The 25,887-nt window shown below is 34.3% G+C and overlaps 1 protein-coding gene across 2 annotated transcripts in view; it reads left to right on the top strand.

The window, feature by feature from the left end:
* Set1 (SET domain containing 1) overlaps positions 1-25,887 on the top strand; it is a 117,093-nt gene that overhangs the window by 16,890 nt on the left and 74,316 nt on the right. For both annotated transcript variants that reach the window (XM_081768803.1, XM_081768804.1), the window contains exons 2-4: positions 17,323-17,570; positions 18,890-18,982; positions 23,107-23,284. In XM_081768803.1, coding sequence (XP_081624929.1) covers positions 17,325-17,570; positions 18,890-18,982; positions 23,107-23,284 — 517 coding nt within the window. In that variant the 5' untranslated portion in view covers positions 17,323-17,324. The remainder of the gene's footprint in view (positions 1-17,322; positions 17,571-18,889; positions 18,983-23,106; positions 23,285-25,887) is intronic.

A 25,887-nucleotide genomic window follows, 5' to 3' on the forward strand; every position in this document is an offset into this window, starting at 1 on the left:
CATTGTTTTTATTATTGTATCACCGGATCCCTACTTTTACGTCTCCTATTGTAAGTTTTGTTATTTAAAGAAAGATAAGTGCAAAGTATTCAGTAAATTAATTACGATTTTTGATTGCCTGTAATAATTGTTCTTGTATTTCCCGTCAATTCATTGTGTTTACAAAAAACATTATTTACATTAATAACTTACGTTTGTGCTTTATATGGTGGTCTCAAGTTATTTTTGGTTTGGTTGTTGTAAACATTAATTTCACTGGCAAGTTTAATCGTTAAGTTTGTGAATTGTAGTAATAAGGTGATTGAACACTTATTTTGGCTTGTGTAGTTTGTCAATAAATTTCTTCTACATTTTTGTTGGCATCACAGGGTGTCCATGAGTCACGAAAAAGTCACGAAATCAGAAAATGGTCACGAAAGTCAAAAAACTTAGCTTTTGTGTAACGATTTTATTATCTGTACAAATATGAGTAGAGACTGGAAAATTTTGTTCTATAAAACATCAAAATTCACCATCAAAACTGTCTATGGTCGTATATAGACGCTACCAAATTGCAAGCAAATCACACTTCTATCGCATGCATGAAAATTCGGCTTAATTAGCACCTAAATTCGCTCTTGAGAATGTTACGAAATTTTATGATTTGGGAAAGAAAAGATCACGAAATTTCATTTTGGAATTTTAGTAGATACCCTATATTGGATGTAAATTTATGAAATGATTTTCAGTTGACATTTCAACTCCCAGTAAGGGTATTATGTCCAGGTCCAATTTTTGAAGTACTGTAATGTAAATATCCTCAGAAAACATATTGAAGTCGTATTTAGGTTCCTTAATAAGACTACTGATCTTAACGGTGAAGTTGTGTTAACTGGAACGATCTGTAAGAAAAATATAGCTTAAATATTTCTAATAAAATATAAATAAATATTATCCATAAATTTTCTGCTTTACTTCAGATGTTTATATTATGATCCATTGTGATCTAGGTTGTCCTTATCTAAGTTGAGTTTAGATCCTTTAATCCTAATGAAAAACGACTCAAAAACATTTTTTTTTTTTCTGTATTATTGGAACGTGGGTATAAAACTGGTGCATTCTATGTTATCCTGTATGTGTTTCGAAAGGCCGGAAGTGAGAGGTTATTCTCTCTTTCGATCTCAGATATTCTCTTTAACCTGGTTGAAATATTCCTCTTTCTCATATTTAGGTACCAATCACGACAATTATTAAAAGCATTCAAAAATCGAAATTAAATTACTGAACACTTTGGACTAATTGTTCCTTAAAGGAAACAAAATTCATAATAAGAGATTTAAATGTAAGGATATGATGATACAAGAATAAAAATGGTGCTGATGACCTTCCGAAAAAGGAGGAAATATTCAATTAAAGTAACAAACATGGAGGCATAAGGTGAACCACTTTTCTATGAATATATGCCCAATAACGTCTGTAAATAAATAGTAATGAATCGTCAAAGATATTTCAGTGTAATTTTCATCCCATGTTGATGTGTTTGAGAAAGAAAATTGATACTTGTCAGTTTATTTGAAATATTGAATTAAATAACATCGGTTGTCCAACTGCTATGAAATATAAGAGTTGGAGTAATTTAAAGGATCGAAGCAGATACGGTTTTATATTTCAGACTTACTACCAGGGTTGGCAAAAACCATGTTTTTTATTGAAAAAAAAAAACAGTTTTGTTTAAACCTTTTTTGTTTGTTTAAACCAGGTTTTTTTATTTAAAAAATTTGCTCTATGTATTTATATCACATATGGATAGAAATAAGTTTGTTTCACCTTGATGTTGTTATGCAACAACCGGGTTATGCTGGAAGGGGTCACATAAGCTTAAAACGAAGTCCAAACCGTTTCTCGACTTACATCCTCCATTTGAACTCGAAACCGGGACTAATTGGCCACAAATGCGATACGTCTGCCGACTCACTCACGAAGGATCTCTGATACGCTGTACTGATCTTTACATACTTTTAATATAATTGTCTAATTGTCAAGAGTCATCTGAGAAGGACAAATAGATAAACAGTTGCACAAGTGAAACCATTATACAGAATTACATATAGATAATTTCAAAATACTGCAGAGTACAGAAGAACTAATTAAGTCCAAGTTAGTAAATGAAATGAAATCTTTAAGTTTTACGTCCCACTGTTATACGGGTTAGGCTAAAGGAGACGGTGGTGATGAGAGATGAGTGAAATGGTGGAATGAAGAAAGAGGAAGGAAACGGGAGAACTCCAAGAAAAACCCACGAGCACGGTGTTTGTTCACCACAAAGTTCACACGGCGCAAGTTGGGATCGAACTAAGAACCCCAAGCACCGGAGGTGAACGCTCTACCACTGAGCCACCGCGAAGTCCAAGTTAGTTCACTACGACTGTTATTAGTCCAAGTTAAAGAAATGCAACGACTTAATTTGCATACCAGTAAGAAAAGTGAATAAAGATAAGAATTATTTGAGTCCACTTTGGCTCTGACCCATTTACACATAAATAGATACCAAAGATACTTCTGATTTCGGTAAATGCCTTTCTTAATGTTTGTATGACCCCCCACCCCAAAAAGTACGGTATTTCGATGTATTTTATCAATAGGAATTATTATTAAAACGAAACAATATTTACAATTTTTCTTTGATTGCAATTGCATAACAATAATAACAAACTATAAAAAATCACAGAAACATTCATAAACTTATAAAAAAAGTTGCTTTTGTCGTATAATCTCTTTGAGAAATGAATGGGGAATTTAGGTCTGAGTATAATACGAATAATATGCAGGAGTGACACGTGATAACCCACAAATGTGTGTTCGTCAAAATTTTTACGAAAATTTTTCGTTTTTTGGTTTAAACCAGTTTTTTTTTTAAACAGCTGGTTTAAATCATGGTTTAAACCAATCAACCCTGCTTATTACTGTTTTTTTTTTCTGTATTTTGAAGATATATATTTTACATGGCATCTTATTATATATACGTACTGTCAATAGTAGGGATGGCCAGTTCCGGAATTTTTCCGAAATCCGGATAGTTAAATTTTTGATTCCGGAAAATTTTGATCCGGATTCTGGAAAATTTTGGCCATCGCTAGTCAATAGAGATTCTCGAGATTATAAAATGAAGAACAATGCATTTATTGATTTTTGTGAGGGAAAAAAAAAACTTACGAGAAGCGAAGTTTTGAATTCAGTTACAAAATAGTAATGAATATACATATTTACTATAGGCAGGACTTGAATTCGCAAAGTGGGCCGCGGTGGCTCAGTGGTAGAGCGTTCACCTCTGGTGTTTGGGGTCCCGGGTTCAAACCCTTCTCCCTCCAAGTGAACTTTGTGTTGGACAAACACCGTGTGCGTGGTTTTTCTCAGAGCTCTCCCGTTTCCTCCCATTTTCTTCATTCCACCATTTTATTCATCTCTCATCATCACCGTCTCCTTTAACCGGCATAACCGTGGGACGTAAAACTCAAAAAATTCATTTCAATTTTTTGAATTCGCAAATACCATTCATGTCTTCAGCCTAGAGCTTTATACACTTTCCTGTCCGTTACACATGTTTAAATTTATTTGTACTAAAATAATATGCTGTGCATAAGAATAGTAAGTCTTGTAGAACTGCTCTTTTCGTGTCTGTCGACAGGTATCAGAACAAACATGGTAAGAGATAGTGGTAGGTTTTCGGATTCATCTCAGTGTCTCAAGAATAGGTTTCATTTTCTCCCTTAGTCGTCTACTCAATTCGGTAGTGACGGAGATCAGCCATTTCCGATTTCTACGTTGTTTATTATTTTGGTTCTGCGGAATGTCGCAGTAACAGGCTTATAACTGTGGAAAAGGAACACTTATGTCGAGAGAATAGTTCCTACCGTCCCTTTCTTGTACTATTATTTCAAAACAATCGTAAGCATACACACATACCAGCCGAAACCTTATGATCACTCTCTAGTTCTTGAACGAAGTCGTTGGGCAGATGTAAGAGTCACGGGGCACAGCAGGGCCGCTTGCCAGACAGTGACAGGGATCTGACTCGATCAATTATTGTGATGCCTGTGTGTAGAATGGGGAAAGCCGGTGATATACCAAAGTTTAATTGGGTCAGATTGTGATGGCAGGGAACGAGCATCTCGGAAATAGCACGACTTATCCGGTATTTGCGAGCAGGTTTGGTTAGCGTTTTCCAAGTGTGGGAAAAGGACAAAGAAACCAGCAACAAACAACAAAAAGTGAAGCGGTCACACCTGATTCACTATCTCGGACATCGTTGACTGTCGAGGTTGGTACAACAGGAACGGATACAAACTATGACATAGGTAATAACAATCTTTTAATACACCGTATACTTTAATAATGGACAAAGCATGAGTGTGTCTGAACACACAGTTCACCGTATATTATGTATGGGCCTCCGCACTCGACGTCTTACACGTGTACCAATGTTAACCGCACGAGATTGTCGGTTACGACGGGAATTAGAACGTGCCCATCGTCATTGGATCACCGACGAATGACACAACATTGCATGATCCAATGAATCAGCGATATTCCCTTCATGACATCGATTGTCGAATCAGAATTCGTTGTCTTCTAGGGAAATACCTGCTCAAGACGTGCATAGTCGATCGACAACAGGACAGTGGTGACTCCATTATGATTTGGTGAACCTTCATATGGTCATCATTACAGGACAATTCCTAGCTATCGGAGGTCTTTCCTGATCTTGTGCACCCATTTATAAGGGCTGAGAGTGGTATCTTTCAACAGGATAATGCACATTGTCACAAGACCAATGTTGTGGTGCAGTGCTTCGAGGAGCACAGTGGCGAATTTTATTACAAAAATAGCCCCCAACTCATTCAATATTATTCCAGTTGAACATCTTTAGGACGCCATTGAACGTCAGATCCGAGCTCATAGACTCTCTCTGCGGAATTTACAGAAATTAAGTGAATCCGGGTGCGGACGTGACGCACCATCCCTCCAGCCACCTATCAAGACTTCATTGCGTCCATGCCAAACCGCATTCCTGCTGTCCTGCGAGCCAAAGATAGACATAATATATCAGATATTTGGTAGAAACTGTGGATATTTGTGGGGAAAATTTCGAAAATTATTTCTATTGAGTTGAAGAGCTGATATTGCCCAAATCCTTTAATAGTAGAGAGATTTCAAAGATCTTTGCAACTAAACATTTTGATACAGCTACACTGTGTTTGTGTATCTTCTGTCCAAAATTGCAGATGTGTAGGTTATTTCCGAAATATGGTTCTGTGCCATTTTAAATAAAGGCGTCATAGGAACACTAGTTATATAAAAATGTCCTGTGCAAAGGCCTTTCAAAGAATATTACTCGTGCTATTTTGCTATTTAAAAATTTTGTAGTGCTCTCCGAGTACTCTGGTGATACCCTGGTCGACTTCAGTTAGATCAAAATAGCTTCTCAAATTAATGAAATTGAGTTATGTTGCTTTTCGTAACTAAAATTCATTGTTGGAGATTATTTGATAACCTCTGTTATTAAATACAACATTTATTTGTGTCTCTCTCCTGTGATATCTTTCGTAAAATATATGCGATTTTAATGAAGCTTGGTATGTATTTGGTTCTTTTTAAACAGGAACATTGTGGAGTTGGGTTCAGTGAAGAATAAGGATGAAAATTTTTCTGAAATAGGAGTTTGAGCATAAGTATTGGTGAAATTGGCATGGTATATTATTTAAGCTTTCCAGTCATCCCCAATGCGTAGTGTTGAAATCGTTTGAAAAGCGAATACAAGAGAGTAAATACATCCCAACTTAGAACGTTACGTCTATACATAAATGTGATTACAAAACAGTATCTCATAATAATTCATAACATCTCATAATAAAGTTATCAGTTTTCATGAAACGTGTCGTATACGTCTATATGTCCTCTGAGGTTTCGCAGTGAAGCGTATTACTCGCAGTTGAAATTAGTCAGGGGCAGAAGGAGTGATTTCATTCATTCTTAGAAGCATATTTAATGATAAATTAAAAAAAAATAAATAAATAAAAATAACAGTTGGAGTTTGCACTTTCGACAGCTACGGCTGTGCTTCCCGTCTCGTGTGATGGATGATGTCCCTTGGCGATTACACTACCTGGGAATTCGAATATAGGAAGTGGCTTAGTACCATTCTGTTAGGTACCATCCCGGGGTGTGTAATCTGAAAAAGCTTTTACACTTTTTCGGCCGACTGCCCCCACCGAAAATCGAACCTGGGACCACTTGTACCAAAGGCGAAAGCATCCGCATCTACACTACGCAAGTCCACTGGAAAAAGGGTTGTTACAGTTTTTATACTTCTCAGTAACGCCTGTTTCATTGTTTGAAATTAAGGTTCAGGTTATTCCCTCCCTACTGAACAAAATAAATAAAAGTGCTCTCTTTCGTTCATAAGACCACTAGTTGCCTTTTATAAAGTATTGATGTAAAATTTAATAATATATATCAAACTTAGACATACAACTTGCGAGTTCGGTTTACACTAAAATCATGAACAATCAACACATAACAAGAAATGAGACATAAGGTGAAAGACATGGACAAGGACCTGTAATAAAAGTCACTATCATAACACTCACCTGTTAGAAACTTAGGAAAACTTGGGAAAAATTAGCATTCTGCCGTCGAATTCGAACCTAGGACCTTCCGATTATGAAGCAAGAACACTAACCACCAGGCTTCTTTCATAAGGTTAGGACACAAGAATGGAAAGAAATCTTCAAGCACAAAATGACATATAATGTGATCAGAAGCGTCCTTACACTTCTCACAAAGAATGTTTTCCGATGTTGTAGGCATAGTGATGACATTTATAGTCAACGCGGCCAATCGATTCCCTGCCGGTTGCTTGTGTGTTCAAGCAAGATATATCCCGGTGACCGCAGCTCTCTTAACACAGATGATAAGTGTGTGGTGTTTTGGTGGTGCGTTGTTGTAGTCACTAAAGGCATTTTAAAAATCTAAGAATTCTGGAATCTGGACGAGTATACGTATGTGTATATACAAGTGCGGGGCATTCATAAAGTTGGAGTAGAGTGACCAGATATTTCTCCTGGAGTTTCAGATTGTATAAAGAAAAGAAACGAGAAGCTGTAGTGAAGAAATAGGGAGAAGATTAGTATTAGGGATACTACGTATACAAGAACAGTGAATATGACTTATCCACGAATTCACTTACACATTCAATTACTATTTATCCAATATAAGAGTTTCTGGAATAACCAGGAAGCCAGATCTTTAAAAGTTGTTTATGTGTGTATAGCATAACCAATAAAATTTATTATTATCCAGAGGCGTGATATTTGATCCCTGTTTTTTCTATATCTATTTTTGATCTAATTTGAAAACTTCTGAAAATGTCCTTTTTCATTTTTTTCCTCCATCATATTTGTACCCATTGCATACCGAAGTTTAACTTGGTTTGTTTGTAGTTTCGACCGAGACTTCATAACAGTTCATGCTTGGTTGAGAGTCACTCTCTAAGATTTGAAAGTTCTTTTATCCCAAGGCATATTGATTCTTTTCGCGCCTCGCGAGGATAGATGTGCAGATCGAAAAGCATCTCATATTCACATACAAGATAACTAAAGCAAATTGGAAGTTCGATTTTGAAAATTGTTTAGTGAAAAGGAAAAATATGGGAATCACATATCTCCTTTGTCATTAAAAAGAAAGGCCAAATCTTGTATACAAAAACTGTGTAAACTTGCAAAGTAATAACAGAATCTTACTTTGACGTCTTAACAAGTGTCCAGTAATTTCAGCAGTCGCCGTGCAACGGATTTAGTGTTTTTGTGGCTTATGGTATCTTATGCTTGACGAAGGGTGAACCGTCGTAGTTGATAACCGTCGTACTTTATACTTGTTAAAAGGTAGTTTTTATATGAAAATATGTTTATTGTGTTTCTAAATAACATTTCGTACTTTCAAACTTCGGAATTGTCCAAGGGACTCCCCAAAGAAAGGAGAGAATCCCCAAATATCTTGAAAGTAAAAGTAAATTGATGTTCCGATAAGGGTAGATCGCGATGAGGGTAAATTCATGTTCCAGCTCATCTTAGTTTTGTCATTTTGAAAACACTTAAGATTCACTACACCACTCTTTCTGACGTTGTTGTATTTGCGTTATAGTGCCCCAAAGCTCTTTTTCTCGATATTTTGGCTGCTTATTACACGAAAAGGATGTACTCTGCAGTAATTTTGTACCTCGGTTTTCTGGCTTGTTTTCCTGCATAGATTCATCCCTCAAGTGTTGTAAAACGGTATTTTGCAACAGCTTGTTGTACATATAACCCTATAAATAAAAGAAGTCTTGACTGACAGACTGCCAATGCTCAGGCTAAACCGCTTAAGCTAGAAACTCGAAATTTGAACAGGGAATAGGATTAGTAATGAAGTCCCACTAAGGAAGGATTTTTGGAAATTCGGCGGGTAGAGGGGAGAAAGAGAGGTCGCAATTATTATCTTAAAATGTCCATATTTGTGAATGTTAGAAACATGAAATTTGATATATGAACTTATCATTTAAATAATTAGACACATCCTTCAGAGTTTTTTGGTATTTGACGTTGAAGGGAAGAAAAGCGGGTGGGAGTTATAATTATTATAATTAGATGCCCATATATCGTAATCTCTTAAGGTTAGAAACTTGAAATTCGATATTAGAACTTCTCATTTGAAACAGTTAAGAACGTATTTAAGCGTTTTTGATACTTGTAGGAGGGAAGAAAAGGCGAGTCGGAGTTACAATTGTTGAAATTAGATGGCCATATCTTAAATTTCTGAAGGTTAGAATCATGAAAATTTGTGTTTAGGCTTGTAATTTAAAATAATTAAAGACGTGTTTCAGCGGTTTTTGATGTCCCTCTTAAGAGAAGGATGGGGGTTGTAATTGTTAAAATAACATGGCTATAACTCGAAATCATTTAAGAGAGTAGAGACATGTTAATTAAAGACATGTTTGAGGTTTTCCGGAGTTTTCCTTATAAGGTAAGAAAGAGGAGTGAGGGTTGTTATAAGATGATCATGTCTCGAAGTTCTTTAAGATTAGAGATATGTTACTCTGTTGGGGATATGGGAAGTGCAAATTCGTAGGCTCAGGAAATGCGGGAGTCTGGGGCCGAAGTTCCAAACTAGCCGATCTTTGTATAGCTCTATTTTTGGGGGCTACACAAAATCCTAGAAATGCGATGCAAACGAAAAATTATATCAAAATGCAATGCATCTATTATCATTGTAAACTTCGTACCGAAGTGGGCTATTTTTTGCAACAAAAAACGGTGTATCATTTCTTTCCTTTATGAGAGAATGGGTCACTTTCGATCTTACGTACAGTAAATCTCAGTAATTAATCATCTCGGAAATCTGACGTTTCTCTTTATATGTCTGTTATGTTCTCAAGAACACGATCTACTACGGACTACAAACCAAAATATTTGAAACAAGCCGTATAATTGACGATAGAAGCCATACCCTCTTTGACACTATTCCATCTGTAAAAAAAAGCGGCTCAGTGAACTCGAGAAATTCAAAACTCGAACTTATTTTTCGGAAACTGGATTACTAGTAGAAACAAAAGCCCTGAGAAGTACTAATTTCTGCCCTTCTATATTTTCATGTTTGTTTCATAGCATTAAACCATAAATATATATATATATATATATATATATATATATATATATATATATATATATATATTTATTTATTTATTTCTGGTCTAATGCTATGAATATATTCGTTGTGCTACGATCTCTTATTTTAGATTAAAATGACAAAAGAAAATTAGTGTTCGGTTTATAATGCTTAAAATATGCAAGAACGAACTGGATTCGAGTAGCAGTTGTTTACAATTGTTTACAATTTACATACGTTTGTATGAATGTAAGCTATTTGTTTTTGTCGCAGAAATGAAGGTTCACTTCGTAGACTGCGTGATTCCAATTCCCCGCTTCTTAAAGTCATTAAGAATTCAAAACTTAATTTTTTTAAAAAAAATCATATGAACGCATTTAAAAACAGGTAGTCCTACCAGCTTAAACATCTATAGAATTAGAAGCTTTTAAAATCAGTTGCTATTACTTTTTTTTCCTTTTCGTTATCATACCTATGACAAAAAATAGTTTATTATTTCATGTAAAAGAATAAAATAACTAAATAATAATAAAATTCCTTTTGTTAACGAAAATCGACACAAACGTTATATATAAATTGCGATGCAAATTTAAATTTGTTTCGCAGTTCGCTACGCAAAAACACACACACACACACATATATATATATATATATATATATATAAATGTAGGAGATTAAACTTAAGTAAGAACCTTCTGTGTTTATTATTACACTTTAATGCGTCCTCTTAAGTAGTTTACACTATTAAGCAGGATGTGTTGATTTAAATCACTTGATTTTTTTAAATAAAAATCATTAATTTAAATCAAATTCCGAAATAAATTAATTTAAAGTGAAAATAAGTAAAATTTCGTTTCTTTTCTGTTATTTTGATTATGGAAGATAATAATCATAATACAATAAGACTCAAATGTATGTACAGCACAGTATGGAAACGAGTATTTCATGCAAAGGATGATTAGGGAAAATCCAGTTTTGAGCGGGTAACTGGGGAATCCTGCTTTCGTCTCTTCGTAACATAGGATTTTTAAATCGTCAACTATTCCAACGGGGAGATCACCATGGTCATTTAAGACGAAAATTCTTTTGTGTGCGAGTCTTGTTTGTTTGTTCCCAGATAATAGGGGCGTATTTAGAGGGGTGCGATCCCCTCTCCAAAACTTAAATTTTTTTAGATTATATAACTTAAGATGAAATTTATGTACTTTATATGTATTTCGTGCCGCAAGCTAGTTCCGATTTTTTAAAAATATGTCCCTGCCAAATATCAGTAACGTTTGTGAAAAAAAAAAAAAGTTTTATGTTGATAAACGTTGCTGTACTTTTTCCTTAATGCTTAAGAAACATTGTTTGGGATTGAAATAGGTTAACGATTAGGGTTTAATTCAAAATTGAATCCCAATAGCTTCACTTAAATGACATAATTGACGTGTAATACTAATTCGTAATGTTTCGTCTTCAGTTCGCGACTTGTATTATATGAGGAGAAAGATTTGATTTAAATAATAAAAAAATCAATTTAAATCAAAAGATCAACAAAAATGTTTTAAGTACAATTTCTAGTTTCTATACAACTTTCTTATGATGTAGTGAAAACGTTACGAGATTGTTATTAAGCCGTAATTCTCAGACTGTCAGTTCATTTAGCAAGACGGTCAGTTCAGCTTCAGGAAGAGGACTGATTCGATCCTCGACCACTAAATCTAATATTCTACTTTCATTGTCTCTGCCGCCAGCGTACTCAGCTTGACGACTTTTTGAATCGTACATCGAGTGCTGAATTGATCCCGGTTATGAAAGAAACACACTCTATTTCTCCCTAATTTTATTTCTCCAGCTGCTTATACTGAACGTTAGTGTTAAAAAAGTTAAATCTAGAACGAAGATCCATTCAATCCCCGACTGGCTAAATAGATTATTTTCTAGTTATCAGTCCTAAAGTTTCTCTGAAAAGATAAAAATTGAGCAGCAATGCATAATTCAGATAAATAGAAAGAGAATCTTCGAAATACAATCGAGATAACTTCTTTCGAGATAAATCTAAAACAGTATCTCCACAAGTGACATCATTCAACCAACCGGATAAATGTTAAAAGGTTTTTTTAATAGTACGTCCCTTCATTAGAAAAGAATCTTATTAAAATCCGGAGTTGATACCATTCAGTCAACTAGGTACCATTAGAAACTAATGAAGAACACGGAACCCTCACTCAAGAGAATATATATATATATGTACATCATTCAGAAACAGTCCATAAAACTATAAGAAATAAAGTAAGAGTAGGCTTCCTTCTTATAAGAATTTGCTAAAAGTTGCTCTCTTAATATTAAACCTAGCTATCACGTACGTAACAGAGCAAAGTGTTTGTGGTTTAGGTATCTACAGTAACCTTAGAGATCTTAGAGCCAGCTACCATTCTGTAAATCCGATGGAGACAGTACAAGATTCATCCTTACGATTCCTCATTATTGGGACCCAAAGGGGTAAGGATCTTCAGAAAATGTTTAGAGGGCAATGATCAAGAAGAGAGTGCTTCACCCTCCACTTGCAAAAGCTGTACTTACGTTTTTGCCCATCGATCAAGCCACTACGCGTCTCAGAGCATGGTAAGGTGAATAAAAAAGAAGATTTCACCCTAAAAGTTCAATTAAATTCCAATCCTAAAGCAAACAAGAAAGTGCTAAATACAGAACAAGATTCAAAGTTATAAAACTAATTTTACTGTTATTGTCATTACACAGAGCAATTAATAATGAAAAAATAATTGTGTGATATATTACTTATTTATCTGTGCTTTTTTTTTTTAAGGGAACAAAAACATCTCAAGAGATAGTCTTAAACTCTTGAGAAAGAAATCCCCTTAAATTAAAATGGTAAAAGAATAATTACTCACGCTGTTAATATAATGTAATCTCAACTCGTTTCCACTCTGAAATATATGGTTTGACCAGGAATACAGTAAACTAGCAGAGAAGAAAATCAGATAAAACTGCATTGACTACAAAATCTGAACGATAGAACTGCACAAACTTCCATTACCATCAGGGGGAAATTTATATTTAAAACAAAGAAACCTGTTATTTTGAAAGCTAAAGCTATTAAAGATAATAGAAAAACAAGAATATTCGGGGCATGTTTAAAGGTATGAAGAATTTAAGAAAGGCTGTCAACCTCGCGGTTAAGAGAGCAGACGGAACAATTCTCATAGGTACGGATAATATTTTAAATAGGTAGAAAGATTTCTGTGACAATTCGCCCCAAAATAACGTTTGTGGAAAAAGTAAAATGCATACATCAGAACCGTATATTCCAGAACTTAGCTAAACAGAAATAGAAGTTGCTATAAGGAAATTAAGGAAACATAAATCTCCGGATGTAGATGAAATTTGCACCAAGTTAATTATAGCTGGGGAAGAATAATTGTGGTATGAGATACACATAATTCAACCTCCCCGTAATCCCCTAATTTGGAATAACGAGGAATTGCCATAAGAGTGGAAAGAGTCAATTATTGTTCCAGTTCACAAGAAACGGGACAAGATTGATTGTAATAATTATTTTGACATCACTCTTTTCTCAACCTCGTATAAAATTCTTTCAAACATTCTGTTAGCAAGATTGACCCCACACACGGATAAAATTATGGAAAATTGTAACTCTCCAACAAAAAGTAAATAAATAAATAAATAAAAATAATAAATCTTGGCTTTAAAAAAAAATGTTTGTATCTACCCAGAAATAAATAAATAAAAGAAAATGTAATTACGCATCTGACTTGTGTATTGTATGACGTTCACCTTCCCCTGATTGAGGTATGCCCAAATGCATTGCAGGTTTAACCAGTCACAGACCTGTTTGGGCCCCCACAGAAGTGCGCCTGGCAACCCACAAAACATTCGTGCACTCCACTATCATGTGAGAACGCTGAACTCAAACGGGGTAATGTGTGAAATATTTCTTTGATTCTACGCAACGACCGAAAGAAAGAAAAAAGAAATAAAAATAAATTTTGAAAAGGTTGTTATGTCTACTTTTGGGTTCCCCTCAAACGCTATCTGTACCGTTTCACTTTCAGTTGATCTTTCACTATAATTATTACAGACCGTTGTTACTGAATCTACCCTTTTACCATTTGAACGTACCTAAAATTCCCTAAACTACTGGGTTTCTCTGTATTTATTCGAAATGAAAATATTAAGTTTCATATTTTATCCATTTAATGGGTATCTCAAGAAAATTTTAATTAAAATAAACAAATAAAATAAAATTGTAATGTATACAGTTATGCTACATTTCTTTTGTTCAGCTGCACGTATGCTCACCTTCTCTATCTGTATTACATTTACTATATTGAACGTTATTACATGCTCTTTACCACAAAATAAAAAAAAAATCATCTTTACAAAAGTTCGCTTTCAAATCTTAAAAAAAAATCCAAATTGTTACTACATCGTCCCGGTTACTTATTAGAATCATTATGAATCATAGCATTCAGTTTTATATTTTATATATATTGCAGGGAATTAAACATCCTGCCCCTTCAAGTTTTGTGTGTGCTATATTACTTATTTTGTCATAAATTATTCATTACAAATTATTCAAGCAGGAATATTCAACTGCTATCACCACATTCATTAAATTTGCACACATCAACATTACATTCTTACCCTAACTTAACCTAATCTTAACCTACGCACAAGTACATACATAAACAAAACACAAAATATCACACTATATAGCTATATATGCACATATTAAGTATAGGGACGTGCCAGAAAGCGAAAACGGATATCTTACCATAGTCTAATTTTCATCATTTTATATCTAAAATTAGCGTTAAAAAAAAATCTTTCAAGGTGAACAGCAAACTGATGTTTTTAAATAAAAGTATCGAAGACGGGATACGAACTTCGTACCATCAGTGACGTGGTGCAGCTGTACACACAATAAATTTTCCTTTCTTTCGAGAGTGTACAAAATATTACTACAATGTAGATACTTTAGAACGCGTTACTACCGAATTCTCAAATTTTTCCTTGTATGAATCATTATGGTACTACCTAATTAATTTGGTACAGGATGATATTAAGTAAATTTTGTTATGCAAGCCTAAAGAGATATCGAAATTTCTATGGATTTAGTTACCTTCTACATTACATACGAAAATGAGAGACTGTATGTTACGTACATTTTTGATAACCCCCCCTTTTCCAAAGAGAAACTGTTTGGCTTACATGTGAATGATCGAAAAGTAGCTCTGTAGGGAACGGGGTTCTTTACTCGCACATCGTGAAAATAGTAGCTATCACTAACATAACTTCTAGATCGTCAAACTGTACTGTAAAGTAATATGAATTTGGTTCACTAACCTGGTTTCCTGTTTACACTTTCCAAACCACTGTTATACTCACAAACTCGAACACAATATTTTAGAACAAATGTTACATCAAAAACATTTTGGATTCCACTCCTCGGACATCGAACCTGGACAATCTGCAGGAAATTACTTTATTCCAGTATTCTGCCTCTACCCATAGTTTATTATCTAGGCATTTGGAGACGGGTATTCCTCTTTACGTATTCATTTTCTACGATTCGCTAAGTGCGAACAAAACCGTAGTTACAAAAAAATTTTATCCGAAGATACCAACTTCATCACAATAGCGTTACTGCGCCATGAAACCTTCAGCACCGAAACACCAACTTGCTATTTTGTCCTCGTTTCGCTCCGTCACTCGGTCCTTTGTGGGTTTTTTTCATAACTTCTTTTAACATTCACCACTTTGGTTTTCTTTCGAAGTTAATTTTTCACTTAAAATCATCCAAAATCTTTTGTATTTCGCCGAAAATTATTCACACTAATAAAATCCGTACCATCCACTATGGATGCTACTCTTCAAGGCGTCTGTCTCACAAAGATGATTACGGGGATTGGCTGATAAATCTCGACAACAATAGGATGAACAAATCGTGATTTAAGATGAAAAATACCGACCAATTAACTTTTGACACCTGATAATTCTTCGTTTACGTCAGATGATGCATGTAGAAGAAAGTAATGTTCGATTTAAAGGACTTTTTAAGAATTTATGTTAAGATGGCCGAAAATATAGAAACCAGAAATTATTAAAAATTTACGTAGAAAATTATGAAACTTTTATAGATGACTCCTAACTTCAGAATTCGATAGGAAAATGTTCTGAAGACATGAAAAACACTAAAATATGAAGTTTTTACCACAAAAAATCATAAAACCCAAGAAAATATACAAAATGACACAAAAATTCAATATACTACACTTCTACGAACTAAACTAACCTAACCAAGACACCATTTTTCCTAATGACGCGAAATACGAACAAAAATAAAATTTTATACCATGAAATACATATCTATCTACAATATCTAAATTATTTATATATATAGGGTGTTCCAAATTTTCGTCACATGATACCTGTCATCTTGGGAGGTATCAAAATTATCAATGCGAACTAAGGCGAAATCGATCAGATATTTACCATTCGCCGAATACTCGAAAAGAAATGGGAATACAAGATCCGCTACACAAATTATTTATTGAGTTCCAAAATGCCTTACGATTCGGTTAGGAATAAAACATTGTACAACATTCTCACCGCATTGGTATACCGAAAAGCTAGTTAGATTAATAAATATGTGTTTAAATGAAAATCAAAGTAAAGCCCAAGTAGGGAAATACTTGTCTACGATTTTTCATGTCAAGAATAGTCTGAGTCAGGGAGATGTATTGTTGTATTTATTATTCAGTTTTGTTCTGGAATACGATATAAGGACAATTAAAGATGCAACCAGAGCCTATAACTGACTGGCACTAATCAGGTTATGGCTTATGCTGATGATGTTAGTCTAATATGAGATAATACGAGAACAATAGAAAGAAATGCAGATTTATTAAACGCCTGCAGGGATATAGGTTAGAAGCAAATGCAGAAGAAACTAAATACGTTCAACTTATAAACACGTTAAAATTTCAAGTAATACTTTCGACAAAATGGACATTTTCAGGTATATAGGCTAGGATCAGCATTAATAAACCATATCTACGAAGAAATTAAATATTGACTGACTAGGGAATTCGTGTTATTCAGGTGGGCGTGTCATGCAGCCAGAATAGAAGAAAGTAGGGGCGCTTTCAGAATTTTAACTGGAAACCCAGTTTGAAAGAAACCATTAGGAAGATGTAGGCGCAGATGGCAAGACCATATAAAGGTGGATCTCACAGAAATAAAAATGCAAGGTAGAAACTGGATTCAGTTGGCTAAGGACAGAAACCAATGGAGAGCGTTTTCAAATGCGATATTGAGCCTTCGGGTTCCATAGGCCATAGAGTTAATTAGTTACAGTTTGTATGTTGAGTAATCCTAGTATTTCCTGCTGATATATTTTGTAGCTTTAATCTTTCTATGTAACATAAACTGTTCCAAAAATGAGAATGTGTGGATTGTTTAAAAACGAGTTTCTTTTGAGATATGCAAGGAGATATGCAATTTCTTGATTGGAGTACAATTGCATTCGTAATGGTAATACGAAGAAGATAGATTTTGTAAATGTAATTTTATTACAAATAATCTTATCTTGTTTCTAATTATGAAGTTTGTTTACAGTTATGAATGGTACAATGGAATCAAGTCATTCAGGTTCACGGACGGGCTCTCATCATCATAGAGCACGGAACTATAAGTTGTTAGTGGATCCTTTTCTAGTCAAAGGGGCTTCAAAGCTGTATCGATATGATGGAAATGTACCAAATGACCCCACTTACCCACAAGTTCAAGTAAGAGATCCACGTTCGGCTTTAACAAGGATATGGACAAGACTAGAAGTATTGGACCTCCCAGTACCAAGGTTTAAGGTGAGCTTATTAAGATGTATGGAGGAAGTATTGCAAGGTGTATTGCCCAGTATTCTAACTTTTAATATTTTACTACAGTGTTTCACAACCATTTTTGACTGACGATACACTTTACTGAGCGCCCACGGCATCGCGACACACTTATTTGATTTTTTTAAATAATAATATAAATTAAAATACAGTATTTCAAATTTCTGTAAACTAGTACTGAGTGTTGTTGCTCAACTGAAATTGATCTTAACTAAATATTATATGCTTCAGTATTTTTAAATTCAAATATTTCGCGACACCTTTTAGGAAGTACTGTTTTACTATATTTTGACAACCTCGTTAAGTTACCATAGAACCACGTGAGATGACGAAACGTGGATGAGACGAAGCAGTTCATTGGACGTTGCCCATCCCCACACCGATAGACAGCCTCCGTCGTTCAATCTTTATGGAGTAGCGAGCGTGAAACAAATCGGTTAACGACCAATGAACAGCTTCGTCTCATCCACGTTTCATCATCTTACGTGATTCTTTAGTAACTTAAAGGAAGTTGAAAATAATAGCCCACATATAAATAACATTCCCATATCAACTGACTTACGATTTATATTTTATCTTTTATAGATGACGTTTTAGTCAAAGATTTTGCCATATATATATATATATATATATATATATATATATATATATATATCGTTAATGAAGGTTTTAACTGTGTGTCCAGTGAGAGATAGTTTTTACATAAATTATACACGTAAGGATACATATTTCAACTTCTTTATTTTATTTTTCATCCTTTGACTTATGTACAAGGGCGTTGAAAAACGTACTTTTATGTACAATGAAATTCGTTTATGTTAGATACTCTTGATTTCAGAGAAGACAGACCTGCTTCTACGAGTCGCTGATAATAATTTATTATTATAACTTTCCTAATTAAATAAAATAATAGTTCAGCTTTACATCGCGTTTTGTTTCAATACTGATAAAAGTTGTAAACAGTAGTAGTGTCAACTCAAATATTCTACATTAAGAAAGGAGAACAAGATATTAAATACTATCTGTTTCCTATCATTAGTTTCGTTAGCAATTAATTTTCCTAGTTCATAATTTTATATATAAAATAAGACAAGTTTGGACAAAAGAAGACTCTATGTCATCATATTGACAATGTGGGAATTTGCTTAACGATATTCACAAATGAAATGTCGAGGACGCGATTTCTTTCTTGTTTCCTAACTCATTTTCGTTTTATTAGTTTGTATTTTGCATTTATCTCAATAATTGGACGCTTGAATTATTTAATTTATATTATTCTCTTATTACAGATTGACTCAAATTATGTCGGAACGCCACCACCTTTGGAAGTAACAATATGTAATCTCAATGACAATATTGACAAGGCTTTTCTTAATGATATGGTAAGCAATAGTAACTAATATAAAGAGAACATTACTACTTCAATCATAATATTAAAGACTTCGAAAATTCTTATTTTATTATTTAAATGAACGTTGTTATGTGTAAATTAACACTCTTCGTTATCAGTGTAATAGATAGCCAGGTCATTACTTGGTTTGAATTCCGTTCATTCTAGTTTTGGATCTTTTTTACCTAATTAGAACTAAAATTTAACCAAAGCAAATTACTTTTAACCTTTTTAAATTTTGGCTTTTTTCAGGTAAATTATAGATTTTCAGTCAAGCAGCTACAGCATCATCCCTATTTATCCTAGGATCATGGTTCGTACTTCATTCTCTTCAGAATGGAACAGCTTTTCAAATAGTATCATTCATATTTCCCTATCATGTCCCTGAGGTGGGAAATTTTGAGAAAAATCAGGATTTTTTTCTGATTTTCTCTTTTCAAATTTTAAACCCCTCTGGACTCTCCTGTTAACGCGTAGATCTAAAAAAAGCAGTAAAGGGTATACAAAATCTTAAACTTCTATCTTGAATAGTAAGGGTGGGAAAAATCTTTCCAATAAGACTCACAATGCCCCAGATTACTCCAAAAGACCCGGATGTAATATAAAGATTTCCTGAGACATCCCTATTTATCCTAAGGTCATGATTCGTACATCATTCTCTTTTGAATATTACAACCTTTTAAACCTTTTGACATGTCTCCATCGTGTATCTGAGGCGGGAAAATCGTGAAAAAGGGGATTTTTTGTTAAAAATATTACATTTTTTACCTTTGCCCCTTGTGTTAACACAAATATCTGAAAAAAAAGTGAAAAATACGAAGGGGTGCACTAAATGTGTGTGTGCAAAATTTCAGTCTTCTAGGTGCAAAAGTAAGCCCGCCAAAAAATATCCCCACAATACCCCAGATTCCCGTATAAAAGAGTATCTCAATTAAAAACTTCATGAGATATCCCTGTTTATCCTAGATTCATTGTTCGTACATCATTCTCTTCAGAATAGAACAGCCTTTCAAACGATACCATTCACATTTTTCCATTGTACACCTGAGGCAAGAAAATCGAGAAAAAAGGGATTTTTGTTTAAAAATATCCCATTTTCTAACTTTCTTTTTTATCATTCTGGATCCCCCTGTGTTATCGCAGAGATCTGAAACAGTCTGAAAACTACTACGGGGTGCACTGAATACGTGTGTAAAATTTCAATCTTCTAGGTGCAAAAGTAAACCCGCCAAAAATTTTAAAAATAGGTATAACAAAAATTTTTTGTAACTTATGACGTCATCCCCCCCTATGTCTCGACGCAGAAAGGCGTGAGACCTTACGTAACGTGTACTACAATGCCTCCATGCTTGAAAAAAAGTAAAAAGTTTCATTGGTTCTTTTTAATCGAATAAGGAAAACACTAACCAGTATACTAAAAATAGTATATATAATTTAAAAGGATTAATTAATAATAGTGTTACAGTTTCGGTATTGTACATTCCGCGGCAAAAAACCTGCAACATGAGGATGTAAGTTTATTGTGAAACTACGCCTAACAGCACAGGGAATGAACATAACGTCTAAGTGGAACGAATCACACCAGGATAAGTCTCGGCCTCCTTCCGTGCACACTTATTTTAGAGCAAAAGACTTCGTCAATTCTCAATAAACTTATATGCTCATGTTGCAGGTTTTTTGCCGCGGATTGTACCATTGCCTTCAGTAGATAATTTGTCTGCTGAAGGCAGTGATACATTGCTGAAACTGTAACACTATTTTTTAAAATTATTATTATTAAAAATGATTTTCTTTGGTCAGATTTTATTTTTAATTAAAAATTTGTAAGGCTTGCGTAAAATTAAGTGATTCAAAGATATAACTTGCTTTGTAGATAAATTCCCAACTTTCAGTACCACTTTAATAACCTGCTTTCGCTCTTCAAAGCTCAAACGTCCGTCAGCCATGTTCATGTTTTTTTTTCTTGCTACTGAGTTGCACAGCTAGACCGACGTTTCTGCTGCCACGTGTTGAAGAAACATAACGTTTTTTCCCAAACCTTATAAGTAGGGGGAAAAAATCTGTGATAGTCCTGTGTATACATTTTTTGACGCACCCTGTTATATAAGCGAATTTGATTGGAGTGATTGTGCTTCTATTGAACGAAAATTCGGTTAAGCCGGAATGAAGTTTTTTTTTTTTTTTAATGTATTTTACTGTATATTATACAAATCTCAACTCACATGTGTCTCTACCTTTAGAGTACAGTTTAATACTATGGTAATAATAGACGGGGATGAGGAGTTGATTAGTACAGTGAACGCATCGTAGAAATGAGCTTATCCTTTGATAAATAACCGTTAGACCAAAACAAATACTGTATTCATTGCTGATGTTTTAAATAAAAGTCGCGTACGAGTAAAGATTTTATATAAACAATTCGGTTAACTCAGAAATTCTGTTAATCGGGAGTCGGTTAAACAAGACCCTGTAGTATATACAGTCATTGTCAAGTCTGATCACATCACTGATTTTTCAAATAAAAAATAAAATAAAAATATATAAATAAATAAATAAAGTATCCATACAAAACCCAATTTGTTGGACTTGCTCGGTAAAATGAACATCATTGCTCATGTAAAGAAACTTAAACATATGGTACTGTTTCCACTGAGACAAATTTATTGAGTATGTTGTTTTCGCGACCCTTAGCTTTGATAAGAGCTTTACAAATTCCAGGCATTTGTTTGATTAATTTACCCAACTTTTGCGACTCTAGTAGCTTCCAAATATCTTCAGTATTCGTTGGCATCTATTTACGGACTGGCCTGTCAAGAGCTTGATGGGTAAACACTCCGGTGACAGTATCGAGTATTCCATTTTTTAATCATGTAAGCGTCTTTGTATTGCAGATAATTACTGCATAGCTTGGAAGAATGTTTGGGATGGTAATCCTGTTGTAGTACAAAGTTACTGCCTCAAATCCACGTTCTTGATGGAATTCTGTGCCGCATTTAAACGTTGTGAAACAAGTTTTTGTCCATTATTCCGTTAATTCGAACCTAATGGTTAACTTAGTAGTCTGTCAAGCATCCCCAAACTATGACAATACCTTCTCCGTGCCTTGCATAGGTATTACACGGTCGAGATGAAAGCTTCTTCGGGACGACGACACACAGACTAGCATTGGGAGGCAAAAAGTTGAAATTCAGATTTGTAGGTCCAGAGTACCCTTTTCCATTGTTTATCGTTGCAGTCTTATTTTATTTATTTATTTATTTTTGTAATGTTTCCTGCTTAAAGGAATGGTTTGTTTACTACAGTTCTACTGCAAAGACCATAGATCTGAAGGCGCTGGGCCACCGTTCTATTTGATATCAATTGGAAATGGCTTTTCTGTAGTTCTATTAGTTCTTCCGGAGCGGTTAATGTCTATTCTGTTTGCTTGTTTTTCCAGTGAACTCTCTTTAAGAGAAGTTATTATTTTGGACGATCAGTGAATTGCCGTGTAATATTTACTACGCTACTTTGAGACTATCTCTCAAGAGTACGACACACTGCTCCGCCCGATTACTGAGCGATTTTTCGTAGAGAATACCTCTTTTATCTCAAAATAACCACTTGAACACGTGCTTCGACTGTTAGTTAACAGTTCCTCTTCCTTGTTATATAGTATTTGCGTGTTCTTCATGCTATTCAGCAGGTTCACGCGAATGAAAACAGTAAGGTCACATGTCACAAATTTACATCGAATTTTGCCCATATTACGACACATTGAATAACACACACACAACTATTCGTCGTAGTAGATAACTAGTCACAAGGATTCATACACACACCACTAGGTGTCGTTGAAACGGTGCATTATCAAACAAAGCATGCGGTTAGTTGTCTGTTCATTAGTTACCTGTTTATTGCTAAGCAGCTTTCCTCAATAAATTTGTCTTGATGTCAACAGGACTATAAATCATCGTATCCTTATATGAACAACGTTGTTTATTTTCAAAAAGAGTAAACTTCGTTTTGTATGAAAACAGTATCTTTTATTTGGAAAATTTTGGAAAATCAATAGTGTGATCAGACTTTTGGCAACACACTATTAATTATATATTAATTATGCTCTTCTCGTTTTTCTAGGTTCAAAAATTTGGTATTGTGGAAGAACTTTACATATATTATCATCCAGTGACGAATAAACATTTAGGTTTAGCAAGAATTGTCTTCGACAATGTTAAGTCTGCGAAAACTTGTGTCGAGAAACTTAATAATACATCTGTAATGGGAAAGGTTTTAAAAGTCTTCCAAGATGCTTTTGGTAAGTGCAAGTGTTAAAATTTTGAAATTGCTTCTATTTAGTAAAAATTAGCATTACGTAAATTGTGGCAGGTAATAAATAAAAGTATAGTTCAACTGTAATGACTTGGTAGCAGATGTAATTAGGAATTGTATCAGTAGTAATAATAATAATAAACAGCTATATAATCAAGTTTAGGAAATTAAGCAGTTTTTTTTAAAATAATAATAATAATATATGTCAATACAATATTGTGTCTGTCTGTAACAGGCTTCAAAATTTCAGTGTTTTCAGCTTCTCAGGCATCGAGTCAGGGCGGTCGAGCTATAGCGTATGAGTAATTTTTTTTCTAAGTATCGTTTATAAGCTAAATATTGATTACTTGTAAAATATAAACTCTCGTGATTCCGGAGAGAAGGGAGAAATTATTATTCTGTTAGGTACAATACAGCGACGACCGAACTAACGATCGCGTGTTACGAAGACAACAGTGTCGTAAAGAAACTGCGTTGTATTTTATATTGTTATTATTCCTGATTGCTGCAATTAATTTAGTAGTTTTCAGTCAGGGCTGTAAAGTGGCTGTTTAGTCGTAATAACGGTATGTACTAATCGAACAGGACCTGAGCGGCGCGGATCATATGTGGAACTACTGTGTAAAGGCCACCTACGATCAGGAAAATTAGTTAGGAGACAAGGGAAGAGACGACATGGGAGCATACGAATTGAGGAGATTGGATAGTAATAATAATACATGCTGTTTGATAAACCTTAATTGCTTTCACTACGTGCAAGTTCGAGCTACATGATGTATTTCAGATCTGTATGGATAGTCTTAATGTATACTTCCTGGAATTACTGCAAAGGATAAGAAGGATGATGAATGGACGTACTGTGGATTGGAAGTTGACGTATTCGTATTTTACATAGAGCATTGTGTGTTGCATTTAACAAAAATTAAGTGAGGATTGGAAAATTTCTTATATGCTTTTTAGAACTTCAAGAATTCATATACAAGAAAAGGAGATTATGTGCATATTCACGTGTCAAATTTTTTAAAGTAGTTTTGCCGCGCACGCTTTGTGGAAGATGTATTTGGAGTTGTTCGAATACTTCAAGTACTGCTAAGGATTAGAAAATATTGCACCATTATATAAAACCGGAAAATGTAATGTCACAACTCCATTATGCAAAACTTTAATGTAACAAATACAAAACTAAAACTTGCCTGACGATCACCATTTCTGGAAGCAAGGTTAAGATTACTGAATTGTTCTTCAAAAGAAAAGTCAGAAGATGGCTTGAAATGTAAAGAGAACCATAACCTTTCATACTTACAGTCGTGTAGTGATAGAGTATTTTTGTTAAGTTACTACGGAAGAATTTCTTTAAAGCTAAATCTGACAGTATTGCAACCAGTGTATTTACCCTATTTGCAAGACCATCGACCCTCAATTGTGGCACGTACTATGCAGAGAAAACTTTCACCGTATGTTTCGATATGATCCTTGTTGACCGATTTCTTCTGATTAATTAAAATAATAGAAGTTCCTTTTGATTTCAAGGAAGGTAATTCCGTGGTCCGTGCTATGCTTAAATGAGGCGGGAGGGGGAGATTTTACTGAACATTAACACTGTAAGTCTGCCAACTGTATGATTTAGTCTTCTCTTCTCCGTGTATGTGATTTTTAATCTTCCTGGCAAATTGGAGAAAATCGTCTACTCAGTGAGAAACAAAGGATGAGAAAGAATGGAATACTAGAACATCACAGATACAGACTGAACAAATACACACTTAATATGTTTACTTCTTCGTTTGATTTATTTCTCTCCTTCTTCGATATAATTCAAGATACGTATCGTTCATAATATGACAACCGTGAAGAAACATTTTAGAAGATAGATAATGCAGTTACAGTTTTCTCCGTTGTGACTTAAGAGTCAGGCTTTTGTATGTTAGCTCCCATGTAGTCGTATATTCATCGGGCCTGCCCTCGATTCGAATACGGTTGAAGTCAGTGTTGACATAGCATCATGAGATAATTAGGTACTTAAATTATGAGATGTAACAAATCCCAATCGACAAGGCCAGAAATAATGGATTTGGAAGCTTTTATACGAACCGCTCATCACGCAGTTTATTACCCGTTTGGTTGGTTGTAACCTTTCATGGTTGTAATGGGTAGGAGTTAATGTTAATTATGAATTCCGTTTAGAAAGTGAAGCTCAAAAGGGGTGCTAAACTTGAACCGTTAGTAGATTTAGAGATACAAGCATATGTAGAGATGAAAAGTCTCGAACATATATATATTGCCTGGTAAATTTGGGCTGCTTTAAACATTTCAATTCTAATAAAGTAATGATACATTTCTCCTTTATTTTCCCATTACAACACTAAGAAACGTTTAAATACTGTAAAGAAAAGAAGAAAAAAACATGCAAAGTTGATGAATTGAAGAAAATCGGTTAGTCGATAGGAAAGGAAAAGATGGACGCAGCGACTTTCTAATCCCATTGAATTGTTTGTAGAACTATTAGAGTGAAGTTCAGCTGTAAAAATGTTTTAGTAAAACCTCTAATAACGTTGTAGTAGTTTGATTTTGGGGAACAAATTATCATTTACA

Source organism: Thermobia domestica, chromosome 8 (assembly GCF_964235325.1).
Source record: "Thermobia domestica chromosome 8, izTheDome1.hap1.1, whole genome shotgun sequence".
Classification (NCBI taxonomy): Eukaryota; Metazoa; Arthropoda; class Insecta; order Zygentoma; family Lepismatidae; genus Thermobia; species Thermobia domestica.